Source organism: Cucurbita pepo, chromosome 1 (assembly GCF_057944985.1).
Source record: "Cucurbita pepo subsp. pepo isolate OVF chromosome 1, ASM5794498v1, whole genome shotgun sequence".
Classification (NCBI taxonomy): domain Eukaryota; kingdom Viridiplantae; phylum Streptophyta; class Magnoliopsida; order Cucurbitales; family Cucurbitaceae; genus Cucurbita; species Cucurbita pepo.
In genome coordinates, this window is record NC_141798.1 from 19,353,674 (window position 1) to 19,373,660 (window position 19,987).

Consider the following 19,987-nt stretch of genomic DNA (forward strand, 5'->3'; position numbering starts at 1 on the left):
CCCTGGCACTCTATCCTTCCAACAAACCAATGTGGGACATCACAATCCACCCTCTTCCCTGGCACTCTATCCTTCCAACAAACCAATGTGGGACATCACAATCCACCCCCTTTCGGAGCCCAACGTAATTGCTGGCACTTTGTTCTTACGCGTCTGCTAGGGGAAGTTTCCACACCCTTATAATTGGTGGTTTGTTCTCCTCCCTAACCAACGTGGGACATTGCAGCGAAGTTATTTGGGCCATTTTATGGAAATTGGATCGAAACTCCAAATTAAACTGATAAAAAGTTCTTAGTTCAAACATTTTGAAATAAAAATTTATAAATTGAGCATATTAAACTTTAGAATTATAGTAATGTGTAAAGTGGATTGGGCCATAACATAGGCAGCCAAAAGGCCTAAAATTAAGCTGAAAGAAGCGCGGGCTTCAGTAGTATCTATGCAATAAATGGAAGAGGTGAGCGAATTATATATGTGTTTTGGTCCCATTCTCCCATGTGAGCGTCCCTCGAAGGCCGCATCCGCCCAACCATTAACAACCGCGGCATTTGCCCACCCTTGTGCTATTTGCCTCCGATTCTTCCCATTGTCCAGCTCCTTGTTTTTAACACACACACATAGTGGTTTTACAGGTTGCGCAGGAATCTTTCGCTCCTCTGCAATTCTCCCTTTTTAGGGCAGTGAAGGTTTTCTTTTCTCTTCGCTGGCTGAACCCTCCTCATTCTTAGCTCGAGTATGGTGGGTATGTTAAATAGATTATTGGTTCAAAAGGAAAAACAAAAGCCTGTAATCACATTTCATGATTGAAGTGTGTGATTCTCGGAAAAACAAAGGGCCGGGCGGGGGCTGCGGGTGGGGGTGTATTTTAATGTTATTGGAGTGTTATGTTTCTGTCATTTTGGCATAAAAAGTTGGATTATGTGGATTCTGTAGAAGCTTTTCTTTCTGTGTTCTTTTTTCAATGATGTAGCTCTGCGTTTCATGCTAGTTTTGGTCAAATTTCATCATATTCTTAATTGCTGCTGAACTGCTGCATCCTGAGAAGTGGGAGGATTTTGAGGCTACTTTTTTTTAGAGCTTGCTTGTAAGCTTTCAAGCAACAATTTGAAGATTATTGGTTTTGTTTTCCTTTGTGAGATGGGAAATTCTGTTTGAAGTAGTAAGGAAGTTAAGATGAAATCTCTAAGTAGTGTAGGACTTGGTTTGAGTGTGATTTTTGGGTGCCTTTTCTTGGCGCTTGTTGCTGAGCTTTATTACCTGTTATGGTGGAAGAAGAGGTTCACTGACAGAGAAGTTGAAACTGATTACAGTAGCCCAGCTAGAGAGCTATTTTACATGTTTTGTTGGAAAAGTTCATCTTCTTTAACCCGCACAGCTCTGAATCCTCAAGATCTAAGTTCATCAGTTAATATGCACACAAACAATGATTTCTTGCTGAAACCCTTTGGAGAAGATGGGATAGAAACAGAGTTTATGAGGCTCCAAAGCCTCTCAGGGCCACCAAGATTCCTCTTCACCATAATAGAAGAAACCAAGGAAGATTTAGAGTCTGAAGATAAGAATGGAAAGGAATCAAAAAGTAGAAGCTTGAGTGATCTGCTTCTTGCTGTGGAAACTCCATATTTGACTCCTTTAGCTTCTCCAACTCTTTTCACACCTCCTCTTACTCCTGCAGATTCTTATAAGCCCCATGGATTCAACCCTCTCTTTGAATCAGTATCAGATGCAGAGTTTAACAAGATAAGGTCATCTCCTCCTCCAAAGTTCAAATTCCTACAGGAAGCTGAGGAGAAACTCAAGAGGAAATTACAGGAAGAAGCTGAGAAATGTGTTCATAATAACACCATTGAACCTGTTGAAGATTCAAGAACTAAAGCAACCATGCAGAAGCTACTTCAAGATGAGGAGGATAAATCTTATATTACAATTGTCGTTGACAGAAACCAAGATTTGGAGCTGAATCAGTATCATTCAAGCAGTTCTTCACAGGTACTTCCTTTGCCATCTTCACCATCAAATTTCAGTTCATCCATCCCCAAAAAGCCAATCTAACCATTATGATTGATTTACCAACCAAAGTCGAAATGGGTTTTTATTTTTATCTTTAAACTTGTAGCTTTTGAAGTGTTTTAAGGGTAAGAGAGTCTGTATTCTAATCTGCCTTAAAAATTTGCTGGACAACATTCTCTGGGAGGTGGGCCTAATGCAAGTGGATGAATGGACTTGTGGGAAGCTTGTTTTATTCAATCTCCATGTCTCCCAAGCTTGTCTGATACCTATAAATCCTCCATGAACTATGAACAAATCCACACTACAAAACCATGAAAGAGTGCATCATGTAAATTTGAGGTTTCAAAGTTGAAAACTCAATAACTTTCCCTCTTCTTCAACTTTATGTTAAGCCATAGATAGATGGATCGACAAAGGGTTTTGGGTATTTAGCTGTATGTGGCTTGAAAAGGTACCACTCAGAGCAAAGAGACAAAGGTGGAGAAGAGCTGGACAGGTTTTAGATGCTTTTTTCCACTTTTTTTTTTTGTCCTTAAAACGACAAAGGTAGGAAATTGCCCGTGAAAATGTATTGTCGGAATAGGTTGTTGTTGCCCCCACCTTGAAGAAGAATCATTACAGCCATTGCCTTTACCTGTGTTTTCTATATTTTTAAAGCTTGATATGTCCTCAACTGAATCATGAGTTTTGAACTTTTGTGGCACATGGACTCATCATACTATATTTGGTCCATCCATGCCCTTCAAAAACTAAAGGCTTCAACACTAAATTTTTCACACATCACGTCTATGAATTGATTTTTATAACCTTTGTTATTGGCATGAATTGGTCCAGAAGATGACGGTGGAATTCAATTCTGTGATCAATGAGTTCAAATGTTTGTGTTCGCTTATTTTTTTGAGATCATAAATTGGTCCGGGTCTGGATCATTTCACCCAGATTCACGCAAAACTTCTTAATATATTGGATCAACTCGAAGATTTTATTGCATGAACCTAAAATCGAACCGAATCGGTTAGGATTTTAGAAAAATGAACCCTACTCGACTAGAAATGCTAATCCATCTAACCCACTTCTATAATTTGGGTTAGGTTAGTGAGGTTGTCGAATTGTTGGGTTGAATGTACACCCCTGTCAATGACTAGAAAGGAATCCGATTCTTTCCATCGTATTGCATTATTACTTAAAAAAATGAACAGATAAATTAATCCAAACAATGAATCATACTGTGGTGGGCCAATAATGAATCAAATAGGCTAACTGACTGAACTTCAGCATGGTTCTGTACCATTCCTTTGAACAAAGTGAATTCCATAATGAATTTCTGTATCTACCTTAAATCTGACCTATTTTAAGAACTGATTTTGTTTAATTGCTGTAGATCTGAAAATTATTTTAGTAATTACAACTATATGTTTAAAAAATTCAGCTAATCGCTCTTGTGCTTCAGTTTTTCAAATAATTTAATTTTTATGTAGACCTTTTATTTTTTTAATAAAAAAAAAAAATCATGTTTGATCAAGAATGTTCCTTTTAGAGACATGGAAAGAAAATAAAGTACCAAATCCGAAACATAATAAGACTCGAAGTACTAAAAAAGAGGGGGGGAAAGGTATTTGAGCTGTTTCTTTGTCCTCCTTCAGTAGTTTCTTGCTCTAGAAACAAGTTTAATGAAAATTAGCAACCTTTATCAGAAGGTACAACATGAATATATGTTCATGCACTATGACCACAGATTTATGTCAGCAAATCCAGAAGAATGAACAAAATGTTACTGATAAATTGCTGTGGAAACTAAATGTGTTTACTTTAACTTAAAGAAACAGAGCATCAAAACCAGATCTTGTGTTTAACACTTTGAAATATTAAACTACAAACAGGAGTCTGATGAAGCTCCATCTAGACTTGTGAACAGCTATGATCAATGTCGTTGTGATAAGTTGTGTAGACCAAGTGAAGGATTTAGAAAGGGGCAAATAAATGATACCCGATTTGGTGTAGCAGTGAAGATGATTCGTACCATGTTAATCGACGTTATCACGTTAAATTCTCCAGGCAGAAGCTTCTGTTATTCCCAGTTCAACAAACAGAGAGTTGATGTTGGGTTCTTCCAAGAGGCTAAATGCAGTAAATCCATAGTAGGTGTGGTATAAATCAGGAAAGTCCCTCGGAAACTTGCTGAAACCACCATACTGTCAAGGAAAATTATGGCAAAAAGTTTCAAACACACTAATTCATGTTGAGCTGCATACCCCTTTTATAGTTAGTTCAGAAATTGGGAGTAGGCGTATATCCATTCTAGAACTGTGCTTTCATGATTTATCAATGGGAAAATCTTGAATTTTTGTTTAAATAAATAAAAAAATGCAAATGGAAGGTAAAGAAGAGCGATAGTACCTTAAATTGGCACGTCAGCAGAAATCCCTTCAAAGCCTTCTTATTAATGAGATCGAAGCCTCCTAAAATCCTCAAGGTAGATCCAATCCTACCACAACATTACTTAGTCAAGAGATAAATCTCATATTGTCATAGAATAAGCTCACACATTTATTCATTTTTTTTCCTTACCAAAATGCATAACAAGTGTCAGCAGGCTTGTTAGGTCGACCTTGAAATCCTCCATCAGCTGCCTGTTTCTGGAGTCCGAATACAAGAATATATTTGGTTACTCTTCGAATAATAATAGCTTAGCGTGTTAAAATGAGAAAGAAGCTAATCAAAGGAAGAAAAAACTATTTTTTGTAAACATGTCTTTGCTTCCAATCTGCCGTTGGCCCTTATTTTGTAGTAGAAGTCAAATTTCTAAGCATTACAACGTAGAAGGATTGAAAACTCTTTCAAGGTAGGATGATGAAAATGAACCTGCAAGCACCACTCCAGCAACAACGGGGCGTTTATTATGGAAGAAGAATTATCTCTAGAGAGAAGATCATCTTCAATGAAACCCATTAAACGGAGAGATGCAATAGCACAATACGTTCCACCGCCTGTGTCACTAAACCCAATCATCCGTAAATAATGATCAACTTGATGAAATGAACAACATTGGCAAACAACTATAATAGATCCTAGACGTTATGATTTTGTGAGTACTACAAGTAAAAGCGGAAGGGTATTGAGTTTATTAGTTACGGTATTGTCAATCTCACCATGAGATTCTGAACCAGGAGTTAACCCAAAGCCACCATCATATGACTACAAGAAAGTCATTATGAAAACGTTAGGATTCATTATTTTCTACAGGAGGCCAACGTAATAAACACAAAAGTCAAGATTGTGGCATGCTTCAAACAAACCTGGCAGTTCAATATGTAGGTTTTACTTTTCTGTCTGTCCATGCCGCTCCAATTCTCAAGCATATTACAGATGGCAGCTGAAAATTGATCAATGGCATCACGAATATATTATACTAATATTCCCACAGTTTAAGCATAAAGCCACAAACAAGTTTTATTTACCAGCACAATAGACGAACCGAAGGTCAGCCTCTGCTCCAATATGGACAGGCACAAAGCTGTCAGGATAAAAATTTGTGGCAAAGAAGATCGGATTCAACATTGTTACACAAAAAGAAATTTGCAGATAACGTGTCAGCATTTACATGATGAAGAATGTACAATCTAAGATAAAAACCAATTCTAACGTTACAGTCTAAATTTCCACAAGAATATAAACATTTAACTTCAGAGGGTTCACCAACATTCGTAGCAGTCGTGTACATACACCCTGTGTTTTGGTTCATAATAAAGTTTTAAATATATGCCAACCTTCTTCATTAAATAATATCTACTTAAAGTTGAATAATGAATAGGTCCGAGAGGTACTGTTGATTAATGAATAGCCCAGTTGGTAGCATAGATCGAGCATATAAAGATACATTTTAAGAATCAATTTTAATTGATTTTAGAATAAGTAATCAATGGATATAAAAGCTTTCAACAATACCTTCCATCAGATTGCTGAAGGTTTCTCATTGAGATTGCAATTGATTCAGAGTCAATATTGGAGAAGTCATAACCAATGACCTTCAGTATTGCAAGGGCACAGTAAGTGCTTGCCAAGTGACTACCGTTGTGAATTAAATCCTATAAGAAAAAACAGACAAATATTACAAGAATAAAAGAGAACATATGGCTCTCATTTGCACTGCACTAACTGTGTATGTGCCAATAGTGAAAGCAGATATTGGAGACGAGAAGGAAACAAATCAATAAACATTAATATGCTATCTCAAGAGGTTCAATAGGAAGCTTTGTGCACTATGTCTTATCATACCCCATCCTCATCTGGAGGAAACTGAGAACTTCTCGATCCACAGAATCCATAAAATTCTCCTGCATCAAACCAAAAGCTAATCACCAGGCACTTTCTCCATATAAATTTTACACTTTCTTTCTAAGTAAGTTCATACCATTAGTTTTTTCCGCCTTCTTTGTAGGAAGTGCCTGAAAGGACAAGACCCAACTAGCAACGATGTCCTTGTCGACCTATAGAATTTCAAACATCTAATGTTATTTTTTCAAATAACCTTCGGCATTTTAACACAATACGGTGGTTGTGGAAATAATCAATGCATTACAATATTTGGATGGAGATTATAGCTGCACAAAGGTGCATAAACGACACAAGATAACAGCAAGCATAGTGTCAACATTGTAAGAGTTCCGCAGCTAATTGGTTAAAAACTCATTCTCGTAATAAAAAATGCACAATTTAGATCAAAAGTTAGATACAAGAACTCGAATAGCAGCTAAGAAACTCTTCCCAACATCCCCCACCCCTCAAATTCAAAATCAAAACCTTTTCATGTCCATAATCAAACAATTAACAAGCTCACATAATTACCATAGGTTCCTCTAAGCCGCAACCGATTACCAAAAGTCAAATTCATAATCAGATAGAAAAAAAAATTACGAGCTTCAAATTTCTAATCAGTCTAAATCAAGAATTTCACAGTCGGCATTGGGGATAAACAAAGGGATAGATATTCAACATGAAAAATCAGCGGAAATGAGGAAAACTAAACATTCAATCATAACACAAATCTCTATCTCAATGTGTACTCGGATCAGAACAACGCGATACAAAGAGAAATTGAAAATTGTACCCACACGATCCATGGCGCCAAGAAGGTCAAGGCTGGAGATCACGAAGTAAGCAAGTGTAAGGTGGTTAATCTCTTGAGTCTGATACTGACTAGGTAACAACTGGTACATCAACTCCAAGAACGTTACATGGCGATCTCTATCGAAACCAGAGGAAGAAGAAGAAGACGAAGCGGATGATTCTTCTAACAGTTTCGACTCTGAATCCATGGCGACACCTTTCTAGATGATTGAAAGACTTGTCTTTGGCTCTTGGCTCTTCGCCATTTTATTTCTCGCATTTTTGCAAAACTTCTAACTTTACTTCTTGCTGGAATTTATGCTTTAATTAGCGATTTATTTATTTATAATAAATAATAATAATATTTTCTTTTTTATTTACAAAATAACATTATTTATTGTATGAAAAATAGAAAAAAGTGTTAGAATAATGAATAGATAAATGAGCGTATTATATAATAAGTTAAATTACAAATTTATCCTTGAAAATCAATTCTTTTTTTTTTTTTTTTTTTTTTTTTTTTTTTTAATTCACATTTAAAACCCTAATAACTCATGACCTTTTGGGCTACAAGGAGCGCGAGCCCAATAACTCCGCTCAAGAACCCTCGTTCTAATTTTCATTTTCTTTCTTCTCTAGCGAAGCGCGAACCCGTTTGTTCAACAAGAGCTGCTTTGAGAGCAGGAATTTAATCGAGCACTTGGCGTGCAATATCGCATATTTTTCGGTCTGGACATGAAGAAGGCCAACAAAACGGCTCTCTTAACATTTGCTGAGAGGTGTAAGGTGCTCACCTTTATCACTTTTTCCTGAAATCAGTATAATGAAACTTGATTTACAGTAAGAATGATATCTGGGTTCGTTCTGCAGAAGTTTAATGTTGTGGTTTTCTTTTTGTTTTAGAATATTCTTGCTTCCAACTGGATCGGTAGTCTCAATACTATCAAAGCTGATGCCAAAGGAAGGTACCCATTTGTTCTAATAGTCGTGTTTTCTTCTCTGAGTTTTCATTTGGTGAACCAAAAAATGGTTGTGGTGAATGGGATTGTGACTTGCTGAAGATTATATTAACAAAATTTATTTAAACTGATTATGTTTGGCTCAGCAAGGAGGACATTCACACCTCAAAAGTTATGTACATGGTCAGGAAAGGAAGGCCATACATTTGGGTTCCTGAGAAGGATTTGCACAATGTGGTATGGTCTTCTTTAAACATCTCTGCCACATTTCTAGGAAGGGAAAGAACCACAAAACTTTTGAATTTGTTCTTTGAAGCTCCCATTACTCTAAAGCCGGGTTTAACTGATTTCAATTGAATTTCCTGACTTCATTTTATATTGAATTGTCCTATCTAGCGTTGTTATTTGTCAAATTACTATTAGGTGTTTTGATGTTTGTATCGCTTTGTTGAGTGGCAATGACTTTTTGCCAATTTATTCAATCACTCGAAGATATCTATGTGTTCTATGTGTTGCTAGTGGTGGATTCGGACTGTTACAAATGGTATCAGAGCTAGTCAATAGGTGGTGCGCTAATGAAGACGTTGGCCCCTCAAGGGGGGTTGATTTTGAGATCTCACATCGGTTGGAGAGGAGAACAAAGCATTCCTTATAAGGATGTGGAAACATCTTCCTAGTGAACTCGTTTTAAAACCTTGAGGTAAAGTCCGAAAGAGAAAGCCCAAAGAGAACAATATTTGCTAACAGTTGGCTTGAGCTGTTACAATATATGAGAAATTGAGAATTGATTAAATAACGAATACCCTGATCATTCCATAGTGTTGGAGTAGTTTATGCACTTGAGGCATTTTTCTTAATTCCCCCGTTTCCTTAATTAGTCCCTCAAGTTTCACTTGCAGTGTCAGCTTGAGTTCTGATCTTAAAGTGCCACCCATGAAAAGATGAAAAACAGTATCTTAGTTCTTTTGATCCTCAAAATGTGATATGTGGAACTAAGCGGACCTTGTTTTTAGTTTTCTAGTCTTTAAAGATTAAGCTTATAAAGACAACTTAAACACTTGTTTGCTTGTTTTTAGTTGAACTAAGCGGATTTCAGAAATGTTTTTGATAGCATTCAAAGGAGATTATGGATCTATAATCATTGAATTGAAAAACAGAAAAACAAAAGACCAGAAGATTAAGTGGATCCTAAGTAACTCGAATTCCTTGTATATGGCACTGTTAGGTTGTTAACATACATTATTATGTTTTCCCCCAGAATACAATCATTGATGAGCGAGGTTCATTTTCTGTGGCCAGTCCTTTCCCGGGTCCTCTAGCTTACTTGTTCAGATCCCTGGAAAAGGTGAGTTCGAGATACATCTATCTCGTAATTTACAGCTATAAAATATCTCTGATGTCGGAGACGTAATATGTCGCTAAGCGGTACCTCTATCTCTCAATTTGTAAATGTACCTTTCTCTTGGAAGGAACCTGTGACTCTTAAGGAAAGAACTTCAAGCTTAAATTAGAGCAACTACCCTGAATACTTATGCATTTTGTCATCCTGCAGTTGCCACCACGGGTTGCACTTACCGGGGACATTACACGTCTTAAGAGCGAAAAGGTAATGCATCCTTTTGCCTTAGAATTTACATTTTGCAGTCCGATTGTTATGTAGCACATGTAAAGATCCTCAGCAACGTTGCCATGCTTTAATACTATGAAGGGTATGGCTGACATTGTTCCTTGTGAGAATTGGAGGGAAGGAATTGGTTACAAGTAGAAGTAATGGGAAGAGATAAAATTAGTGGATAGCTTAGTTGGTGAATTGATGAGTGAAAATTCTTAAGAGGGGACGTTTCAAATACCTCGAACACTATCTTTTATATGCTAATATCATTTTAGATTTTCGAGTTCTATCAACTCGGTACGGTCCTCTGGTAATTGATTAGTTGACAAACCACGCCCGTCTTTGATTATAAACTAACAAGAGAAGTAAGAGGTCAAGCAGCTAGATTTACAAAAAATGTATCCACATCTTATTTTGAAAGACTAGATGGGATTGAATCTTGCGGTTTAGTTTGCCTAGGAATTTTAGTCAGCTTTGGAAGTTCCTAACTACAAGCTGTTTCTTGAAGTATTATGTTTTGATCTCGACTTTATTAGGTAGTCTAATTACAGGCTCAGGATGCTGTTGAAAGGCTTAGAGGGGCCATACTGTCTGAACAGAAAGCCATTGAAGACTTTGGAAGTACAGTCTCCAATGTCTTGAAATCCTCCAGCCTTAAATATACATCACGCAGCCAACACCTCAAGGAGTTCTTAGAAGGGAACGAAGAACACGTGGTCTATAAGCTTGATGTGAGGTATGGGATTTTTCTCCTCCTACTCCAAAATGCATTCCAGTCTTCGAATAGTATGTACTCGAGTTGACAATTCTCTTCGCCAGATCGAGTATGTTTATTGATAGTAAAGGAGGTATGCACGAGGTCGATGCAGAGGACTTCGGCACCTCGAAAGCAGACTCATTAGGTAGGCACATCGCTCATCCTTCCGCTGTTTATTTACTCGATGCAAATGCGTCCTTAAGTTAACTTCAAGTGTGCTAACCATTGTGCTTGTTGTTTCCTTTAGCGCCTTTCTCGGCAGCGCTTATTGATGGAATAAACCAAAGCGACGCAAGACGTAGAGCCCTGATGCTTTTCTGTCATGTGTACTTCAATGCAAATGCAAAGGTACAATAACACCCTTCTGCAATTTTTTGGACGTGTTTCCCTACAGATCTATGGCAACTTTTTTGCCACGATTGTTAGCATAACTCTGTTTTGCCCATATTGAAGGACGCATACATATTACGAGTGGATCGCAAGGGATTTGATATGCTGGGAAAAGTTCCAAGCCTCACTGCGGGGGATGGATTCGGTCAGTGTGAGTGGAAAGATTTCAGATTTACACTGAAGAATGAAGCGACGAACATTGGAGATTTTTGCCAACAATTGATGGAAATGGAGGAGGAAGTTGTGAAGAGAATTACCAATTATAGTGGTCTTGGGTAGCCTTCCAGCAAATAATTGCCATGGACTGCCTTAAATCTAGGCACATTTTGTCGTAATTCATACGGTTGAGTCTTTTCTACTGCAGCAATTTAGTGCAATAATTGATCAAAAACAACTTTTATAATAGCAAAACATGGTAAAAACGCAAAACGAGAATTACATTGAAAACCAAGAGGCAAGCCTAAATCGAAACGCGAATAGCAATCACATAATAGTTTAAAGGCTTGAGAAACTTGAGGGTAAGAAGACAGTAAAATGTTTAATCAACTTCCTCGATCTTAGGACCAGCGCCACTGCCGCCTGATGGAGGAGTATCATCGTCCATTGCGCCGCCGCCCATGTCAGCCCCACCCTGATACATCTTGGCTATGATGGGGTTGCAAATAGATTCGAGTTCTTTCATTTTGTCCTCAAATTCGTCGGACTCTGCAAGCTGGTTGCCGTCTAGCCATTGAATGGCCTGTTCAACTGCATCTTCAATCTTCTTCTTGTCTGCTGGGGCAAGTTTACCACCTATCTTTTCATCTCTGATTGTGTTCCTCATATTGTATGCATAGTTCTCTAAAGCATTCTTTGATTCAACTTTCTTCTTGTGTTCCTCATCTTCCGCCTTGAACTTCTCTGCTTCTTGAACCAGTTTTTCAATCTCCTCTTTGGACAACCTTCCTTTGTCGTTGGTAATGGTGATCTTGTTCTTCTGTCCAGTTGTTTTATCCTCTGCAGAAACATTTAGAATACCATTGGCGTCGATGTCGAAGCAAACAGTGATCTGAGGAACACCTCTTGGAGCTGGAGGAATGCCGGAAAGTTCAAACTTGCCCAGCAAGTTGTTATCTCTGGTTCTTGTTCTCTCACCCTCATAGACCTGAATAAGAACACCAGGCTGGTTGTCTGAGTATGTGGAAAATACTTGCTCCTTCTTTGTGGGTATGGTGGTGTTCCTTGGGATCAAAACTGTCATCACACCTCCAGCAGTCTCCAAGCCAAGAGACAGAGGAGTGACATCCAAAAGAAGAAGATCCTGCACTTTCTCATTTCCCTCACCACTCAAGATAGCAGCTTGAACAGCAGCCCCATAAGCAACTGCCTCGTCAGGATTGATACTCTTGCAGAGCTCCTTGCCATTGAAGAAATCCTGCAGTAGCTGCTGCACCTTAGGAATCCTCGTAGAGCCACCAACAAGGACAACATCATGGACACTGCTTTTGTCCATCTTTGCATCTCTCAGACACTTCTCAACTGGCTCCATACACTTTCGGAACAGGTCCATGTTGAGCTCCTCGAATCTAGCACGAGTGATGGTTGTGTAGAAATCAATTCCTTCATACAAAGAATCAATCTCGATTGTAGTTTGAGCAGTGGATGAAAGGGTTCTCTTCGCCCTTTCACAAGCAGTCCTCAATCTCCTCAGAGCCCTTGGATTTCCACTGATGTCCTTCTTATGCTTCCTCTTGAATTCCTGAACGAAATGGTTAACCAATCTGTTGTCGAAGTCCTCACCTCCGAGATGGGTGTCACCGGCAGTTGCCTTCACTTCGAAAATACCCTCCTCAATTGTGAGAAGAGAGACATCAAATGTTCCTCCACCTAAATCAAATATGAGTACATTCTTTTCGCCAACACTGGATGCTTTCTTGTCTAGTCCATAAGCGATAGCTGCCGCAGTGGGCTCATTGATGATCCTCATAACATTGAGGCCGGCAATGACACCTGCGTCTTTGGTGGCCTGCCGCTGAGAGTCATTGAAATAAGCAGGGACAGTAACGACAGCATTCTTCACGGAGGAACCGAGATAAGCTTCTGCTATCTCACGCATTTTCGTGAGGACCATGGATGAAATTTCCTCAGCAGCGAACTGCTTCTCTTCGCCTTTGTAGTTGACAACAATCATGGGTTTGTCACCTGGACCGGCGATGACCTTGAACGGCCACATTTTCATATCGTTCTGGACCGTGGGATCGGTGAATCTCCTTCCAATCAACCGCTTCGCATCTGTCGAGTACGAATCATAGTAAATATTTAGAAAATGGAACTTAGAAAACATGTGTAACGCAACACAAGGATACGAACAACAACGATAATTGTCGAGAAAACAACACAACTACAGAGGAACAGTTCCTGGAACCTAGGGCCAGTTGTTCGAAGAGTTCTGAAAATCAATTTTCTCTGATATGTAAACCTTTGTAACAATTTGTTTCTCCAATATATTTTCAATGAAAATGGAAGTTGTGCTAAGCTTTACAACAATTTTAAGTCATACAAGCGCTCATACTTGCTATACAGATTAGTGCTAAAAACAGAATTGCACAAATCATTCCTAAGAACCAGAGCCAAAGAAATCATAAATTCTAGACGCAACAGTGTGAGAAGGCAAACCACACCTTAAGTTAACATTCACACAAGATCAAACCACCCAAACACAGGAAAGAACCAACAAATTTCACAAAAGCAAGCGGAAGTAAAATAATCCAGAAATTTACGTACCGAAGACGGTGTTGAGAGGATTCATGGCAACCTGGTTCTTCGCAGCATCGCCGATAAGCCGCTCGCTGTCAGTGAAAGCAACATACGACGGCGTTGTCCGATTCCCCTGATCATTGGCGATAATCTCAACACGATCGTGCTGCCAAACTCCAACACAGGAATAAGTAGTACCGAGATCGATACCGATGGCCGGACCCTCACCCTTTCCCGCCATTAACAAATTACAAAGCAAATCAGCTCAAGAACGATAGAATTTGAGAAAAGAACTGGAGAACAAAAGGATTGAATTGCAATGGAAGAAATGAAATGCTTAGAAGGTATATTCAACAATCTGTAAGGAGATCGGAAAGGTGAGTGGAATATATACGAAGTTGGGAACTGGTGGTAAAATCTGGAGAGTTCTAGGAAGAACCATGTCTGGAATGTTCCGTGCAGAAAAAACAGGGTTCGAGATGCTTCAATTGGGGTTCGACGTGTGTAATCCCCGCGCCATTTCTTCATGCGGTTAAGCCCCCTAAATTATTACCATCTTTAAATTTATAATACTACACCTCACTCCACAATTTTGCTTTTTCTTCCTTCCGAATTTGAATTATTAGGAAATTAATTATGTTATCTATTTTTTAAATTAAAAAAAATTGTTTGTTAATTAAATAATGAAAAAACAAAAACAAAATTGTTGTGAAAGAATCGTAAATGGTGGTTTGTCCCCAACCAAGGTGGAACATCACAATCCACCCCATCGGGGCCAGCGTCCTTACTGGCACACCGCTTTGTGTCTACCCCCTTCGAGGAAGGACGAGAAGGCTAGCACATTGTTTGGTGTTTGGCTCTGATACTTGGACGAGAAGGCTGGCACATTGTTTGGTGTTTGGCTCTGATACCATTTGTAACCCTACATCTACTGCTAGCAGATATTGTCCTCTTTGGGCTTTCTCTTTCGGGCTTCACTCAAGACTTTAAAACGCGTCTCTTATGGGAAGATTTCCACACCTTGTAAATGATGGTTTGTTCTCCTTCCCAACCAATGTGGGACATCATATAAACTAATTCTTAATATATTTGTTAATTTATAAGTTTGTTGGATTTTTAATATATTTTAGAAACACACCAAATTTAATAAAAATAGAATTTTAGTGTTTTTCTATTATGGCATTATTTTTTTTTTCTAATTTTTTAAAAACCACTCTTCTTACTTAGGTTTAATGAAATTAAAATATCCAAATTACTACTTGACAGGTAAGCTTATATTTTTTAAATAATTTTGAACGGAAGTTCGGTAAAAACTAAAATTTTGAATATTTAATAACATTCGAGGTAAAAATTACTATCTTTGTCAAAATCTATTCTGGTCTAAACTTGTTGGTTTTTTTTTTTTTTTTTTTTTTTTTTTTTTTTTTTTAATTTTAAAATAAGGTCGAAAAAAATATTTTCGTATTAATTAGAACAAAAATTTAAAAGTTAAAAATATATTGGGCTACTTTTGTGGTTTATAGCCCAGCCCATCAACTTCAATGGGCCGGTTTTCTTAAAGCATTTCGCGGATTCGGTGAAGTACTCAATGAGTCGACCCTAGATAGGGAGGCTAACCCAACAGGGGCCCATACACGTTCAACTAAAAGCCCAACCCAAAATTCAAAATTTAAATTAATTTATTATTTATATATTTTAACGACTATCCCCTAAAACATTACCTAACTGATTACTACTAGTATAAAAAGAAACAATTAGATTCCAATGGCACAAAATATAAGTAAATAATTAATTAATTACATAAAAAGGTTTTTTAAAATATTTTTATAAATGACTCGAAATAATTATTATTACATTGCACGAGACACCGATAAACAACTATTGTTACGTATATTAATAATTAATTAATTATTATTATTATTTGAAAAAAAGGAGAGGTTGTTGTTATCAATCAAATAACGTAGACGTAGAAAGGAGAAGAAGAGAAAGAGGACCACTCTTTTTTCCACTTTAAGACGAGTTGCGTGTGTGCAAGAAAAAGCAAAGTGGGGGTAGAATAGTAATTAACAAAATGCAAATATATAACCAATAATTATTTAAAAAAAAAAAAAGCACGTGACCAAGATCCACGGTTACATTTGTCTCCTTCGCAATTACTCGTAACAAGCACGTGATCCTTATTATCATCATAAAATTATCACTCCACATTTTATAAATTAGAAAATAAAAGGAAAATCCACGTGGCGGTATTTGGTAAATAAAAAAAAAAGCGAAGAGGGATGGGCGTGTCAGCAATGATACGAAGTAATATCCTGAATAAAATAAAATAAAATAAAATAAAATAAAAATAAAAATAAAAAATAAATAAAAAGGAAAAAAAGATATGAAGAAATATACTTGGTATGCGATAAGGGAGGCAAAAGCTGCATGGAGCTATACGCTTTGCTTTCCCATCTTTCCCTATTTATATTTATATATTTACATATTTATATATATTTGTATCTGTATTTATATTTATATTTATATACTTTTTTTTTTTTATTGGGGTTCGGAGGGTGCATGAAAATGAGATAAAAGAAATATTCCGGCAAAGATTTGATTGGATGGAGAGGGAATTAGATTCCCAAAACATACACACGTACTTTTTTTTTTCTTTTTAAATTATTTTCTTTTTATTTTTATTTTTTAAATTGTTAAAGTCAGTCACATGCTCGAGATCCCAACATTTTTGTGCTCATAACCTAGTATGCCTACCATGTCGACTTTTAATTTTTTTTTGCTTGGATTTAATTTATGGAAAAAGAAATTAATTGACATTTTAACTATAATGTTAAAATATATATGTATATGATATGAATTAATTTAGTGATGTTTACGTGTGAATAAATTAAAAATTAAAATAATTATGATGTAATTAAACTTGATAATAATGTCGGGGAATCTAATACGATGAATGCGGTTTAATTATTATAATATTGTTTAAGAAATACGGGAAAAAAAAAAACTTTCATTAGATATTAATTTAGGCAAAAGAGATTAATGATTAAAGACGAAAATGTGTACTTCCAACAACTGACTCAGAATTTCAGTAACAAAATTGGTCGGTTTTGAACTGTACATATACAACCAATAAATGCTCTTTTAATAATTAAAGTCGAGAAAATAAAACTCACATTCATTATTATGTTGGGACAAAAATATCCTTTTTTTTTTTCTACTCTCTGTATGTTTATTATTTATTATTTTAATTCTTTTTTTTTTTTTTTTTTTTCACAATATGGACATGAACCAATTTTATCTTCTTCTAGAACATACAACGCATAAAATCCACTTTTTTTTTTTTTTTTTTTTTTTTTTTTCAATTTCGATCCTAAAATTAATTTTTTTAATACAAGAAATCAAGGAAATTTAATTAATTATTTATTTGATTTTATTTTCCAACAATTTGGATGTTATTGCTAAATTGAAAAAATAAAAATAATTCAAACCTAAAAATGGAAAACTTTATATATATATATATATATATATATATAGGAAAAAGTGGAAGGTACTTAATATTATCGGGTTTGCATGGTTAAATAATGGTGGGTCTTTTAGCCAAGAAGACTCCACTTCAAATTAAAAAATTATACATTATTAATATGCATGTCCCTTTCACTTCACACATACATACATACATCATGGTTTTTTTATATTCACTTTAATGACATATATTCAATATTCCCATGACTAATAGAAAGAAAAATAAAAAATAAAACTATTTAAGTTATTTGTTTTGGAGTTAATTGTCAATTTTCTTAACCTAACCACAAAGAAAAATAGATTTTTTATTATGGAATTAGATTAATGAATGTTAGAACGTTTTTATTATTGAGAATGAGAAAATTACATTTTTTTTATTTTTTATTTTTTATTTTTTATTTTTTTTAAAGGGTGAAATAGACAAGAGAAACAAAAGGACATTGGATTGTGACACGACCACTTAAGACCATTCCACCATAACTTCACCTTTTCTTTCTATAAATATATATATATATATATTTTTTATTTATTTATTTATTGTGTGTACTGATGAGCATGCATGGCCAAAACAAAATATATTATATCCATATTTATACTTTCTTCTTCTTCTTCTTCTCTCTCTCTTTCGAAACCCTAAAGATATAATTTTTAACTTCATTTCTATATATATATATATATATATATATAGACTCTACTTTAGCTTTCTTCTCTCCCACTCAACTCTCATCATACTGTGTTCTTTATTTTCGTTTGTGATCAGCAAGTTTTGATTTTTCCTCTTTTGAATACTTATCTCCATGGTTTTCTCTTCAGTTCCTGTGTTTCTTGATCCACCCAATTGGCCTTCTCAGGTAAGCTTTCTTCTTTGTTCTTCATTTAGCTTCTTCACTACAAAAGATTTTAGAAAAACCCTAATTCTTTCTTCAATATACCAAACATTTTGATTTGGGGTTTTGTGCTTATAGCAACCAAATCACCTCCAAGGAAGTGGCTGTGAGACTAATAACGGCCAACACCTTCCGCCGACGGCACCGCCAGCTGCAGCTGGCGGTGGCGGAGGTGGGGGTGGGGATGGAGGTGGTGGAGGTGGTGTACCTAGCTCGATCCGACCTGGGTCGATGACGGATCGAGCTAGGTTGGCGAAGATACCGCAACCGGAAGCGGGGTTAAAATGCCCTAGATGTGAGTCAACCAACACGAAGTTTTGTTACTTCAACAACTATAGCCTCACTCAACCGCGCCATTTTTGCAAGACCTGTCGTCGGTACTGGACGAGAGGTGGGGCGATGAGGAATGTACCAGTTGGGGGCGGGTGTCGACGGTCGAGTAAGAGAAGCAGCAAAGGAGGGAGTAACCGGTCGAAATCTCCGGCGGGTTCGAGTACTTCAACGAGCACGGTGTCATCAAACAGTTGCACAACAGATATCATTAGCCATCAATTGGGTCCTCCTCCGCCAACCCATTTCCCATTTTTGGCTCCAAATTTACACAATCTTAGTGATTTTGGGAACATTGGGTTAAACTTTGAAGGCCTTCAAATCCCCAATTCATCAGGAGGAGAATCAACAATTTTATCAAGTGGAATCACGGATCATACCCAATGGAAAATACCCTTTTTTGCAAATTTACATCAACAAAATGGGATGTATTCAAATTTCATGGCTGAAGATCATCATAATCATCATCATCAACAACAACCAGCTGATATCTCAAAGCCATTACTGGACAATGGGTTTAGTACCACAACTCATCTGTTGGGTACCACAAATGGCAGCATGAAACTCATGGAGGATACTCAAGGGATTAACAATTTGTCAAGAAATTTTCTGGGAATTCAACCAAATGATCAGTTCTGGAATTCAATTACAAGCACAACACCTGGGAACATTGCTTGGACAGATCAAATTTCAGATCATTTCAATTCAACTTCTTCCACTACCCATCTCTTATGATTTTGGAAGGGGAAGAAGGTGGATGAATTTCAGCATTAGGAACAAAAATTAGTATGATAGGCTATATTTTTTTTTTTTTTTTTCTTGATTCATTCAAATTTGGGGTTTAATTTAGGAACTTTGTAATATGTGCATTCAAAAGTTTGGTATTATCTGACTTGAGAAGAGAGCTAATATTGTATAATCTCTTTGTGAAATCAAATGAATCATGATCCACTGCTCTTTTTAGAACATAACAAATCCTCTCGAAAACGTAACGTACCATCGATTATTGATAATAACCTACCATTTTTTCGTACTACAATACAAGCTCGAGCATGGTTTAACGGGTTAATTTTAATATCTCAATCCCACCCCTAACAGATATTGCCTTATTCGGGCTTTCACTTCTGCTAGAGAGAGGTTTTCACATCCATATAAACGAAGATTCAAGATGTGTTCGAGTTTGTTCTTTCATTTAATTAGATACATGCATGTTTGGGGCGTCATTCTTGAATCTTCGTTTTAGAAATATCTCAGAGGTCCCATCTTAAAGGTTAGTCTCGTATTTTTTGGGTAATGTTTTAATGGCTCACTATGATTTTCTTTTTCAGCTTCCTGAAAAGAAACTGCAGTTTGAATGCATTTAAATTTGTGCCTCTTCTTCCTTTTAGATTCTTCCCTAAACCCTAATATATTCCTCACACCAAACCTACAAACCCCCTTTTTTTAGCCAATAATGTCCAAAATTAAATATGTCACAACCTATCTTGGTGATTTCATATGGAGCGGGAAACGGAACCAAACCCAGATGATACGATTCGAGTACAACTTACATGGGATATGACGAAATAGACTTCTAAGCTCAAAAGAACGAGTATATGTCAAGTAGTATGCTCGTTTAGATAGTATTAACAGAACAATCATTAAGTTTAAGACAGATCTCGGGTTCATTTATATTACA

General features: G+C 36.6%; 5 protein-coding genes across 6 annotated transcripts; 3 read left to right on the plus strand and 2 right to left on the minus strand.

Moving 5' to 3' along the window:
- Nucleotides 1-466: 466 nt before the first annotated feature.
- Nucleotides 467-2,643, plus strand: LOC111808574 (Putative membrane lipoprotein). Its single transcript, XM_087128050.1, has one exon. It carries the CDS (start codon nt 1,174-1,176, stop codon nt 2,050-2,052), a length of 879 nt encoding a protein of 292 aa, XP_086984176.1. The 5' UTR covers nt 467-1,173; the 3' UTR covers nt 2,053-2,643.
- A 1,078-nt stretch (nt 2,644-3,721) lies between these two features.
- Nucleotides 3,722-7,417, minus strand: PGGT-I (Prenyltransferase family protein). The gene is made up of 11 exons (XM_023660720.2): nt 7,122-7,417; nt 6,422-6,497; nt 6,286-6,344; nt 5,956-6,095; nt 5,469-5,524; nt 5,307-5,383; nt 5,160-5,205; nt 4,873-4,997; nt 4,579-4,646; nt 4,408-4,495; nt 3,722-4,202 (listed from the first exon to the last, which is right to left on the minus strand). Exons 1-11 carry the CDS (start codon nt 7,323-7,325, stop codon nt 4,053-4,055), a joined length of 1,089 nt encoding a protein of 362 aa, XP_023516488.2. The 5' UTR covers nt 7,326-7,417; the 3' UTR covers nt 3,722-4,052.
- A 273-nt stretch (nt 7,418-7,690) lies between these two features.
- Nucleotides 7,691-11,228, plus strand: LOC111794839 (uncharacterized). Of its 2 annotated transcripts, none has more exons than XM_023677005.2 (9): nt 7,691-7,902; nt 8,020-8,081; nt 8,222-8,312; nt 9,334-9,420; nt 9,628-9,681; nt 10,239-10,423; nt 10,507-10,589; nt 10,692-10,792; nt 10,898-11,228. In XM_023677005.2, exons 1-9 carry the CDS (start codon nt 7,852-7,854, stop codon nt 11,111-11,113), a joined length of 930 nt encoding a protein of 309 aa, XP_023532773.2. In that variant the 5' UTR covers nt 7,691-7,851; the 3' UTR covers nt 11,114-11,228. The 2 variants fall into 2 exon arrangements, with proteins under 2 accessions (XP_023532773.2, XP_086983420.1); XM_087127294.1 differs by having other exon boundaries at nt 7,691-7,897.
- LOC111794831 (heat shock 70 kDa protein 4) lies at nt 11,215-14,049 on the minus strand. Its single transcript, XM_023676994.2, has 2 exons — nt 13,598-14,049; nt 11,215-13,105 (listed from the first exon to the last, which is right to left on the minus strand). Exons 1-2 carry the CDS (start codon nt 13,809-13,811, stop codon nt 11,373-11,375), a joined length of 1,947 nt encoding a protein of 648 aa, XP_023532762.1. The 5' UTR covers nt 13,812-14,049; the 3' UTR covers nt 11,215-11,372.
- A 3,692-nt stretch (nt 14,050-17,741) lies between these two features.
- LOC111805542 (dof zinc finger protein DOF3.6) lies at nt 17,742-19,265 on the plus strand. Its single transcript, XM_023690654.2, has 2 exons — nt 17,742-17,943; nt 18,058-19,265. The coding sequence occupies exons 1-2, from the start codon at nt 17,890-17,892 to the stop codon at nt 19,042-19,044; spliced, it is 1,041 nt and encodes a 346-aa protein (XP_023546422.2). The 5' UTR covers nt 17,742-17,889; the 3' UTR covers nt 19,045-19,265.
- The last annotated feature ends 722 nt before the right edge of the window (nt 19,266-19,987 follow it).

Coding starts and splice junctions, on each gene's coding strand:
- LOC111808574 (XM_087128050.1), top strand. CDS start 1,174: ATGAAATCTCTAAGTAGTGTAGGACTTGGTTTGAGTGTGATTTTTGGG.
- PGGT-I (XM_023660720.2), bottom strand. CDS start 7,325: ATGGATTCAGAGTCGAAACTGTTAGAAGAATCATCCGCTTCGTCTTCT. Junction 5,525..5,955: donor CTTCAGCAATCTGATGGAAG/GTATTGTTGAAA, acceptor TTATCCTGACAG/CTTTGTGCCTGTCCATATTG. Junction 4,203..4,407: donor TGCTGACGTGCCAATTTAAG/GTACTATCGCTC, acceptor TTTCCTTGACAG/TATGGTGGTTTCAGCAAGTT.
- LOC111794839 (XM_023677005.2), top strand. CDS start 7,852: ATGAAGAAGGCCAACAAAACGGCTCTCTTAACATTTGCTGAGAGGTGT. Junction 10,424..10,506: donor GTCTATAAGCTTGATGTGAG/GTATGGGATTTT, acceptor TCTCTTCGCCAG/ATCGAGTATGTTTATTGATA. Junction 10,590..10,691: donor CTCGAAAGCAGACTCATTAG/GTAGGCACATCG, acceptor TGTTTCCTTTAG/CGCCTTTCTCGGCAGCGCTT.
- LOC111794831 (XM_023676994.2), bottom strand. CDS start 13,811: ATGGCGGGAAAGGGTGAGGGTCCGGCCATCGGTATCGATCTCGGTACT. Junction 13,106..13,597: donor TCCTCTCAACACCGTCTTCG/GTACGTAAATTT, acceptor CGTACTCGACAG/ATGCGAAGCGGTTGATTGGA.
- LOC111805542 (XM_023690654.2), top strand. CDS start 17,890: ATGGTTTTCTCTTCAGTTCCTGTGTTTCTTGATCCACCCAATTGGCCT. Junction 17,944..18,057: donor CACCCAATTGGCCTTCTCAG/GTAAGCTTTCTT, acceptor TTGTGCTTATAG/CAACCAAATCACCTCCAAGG.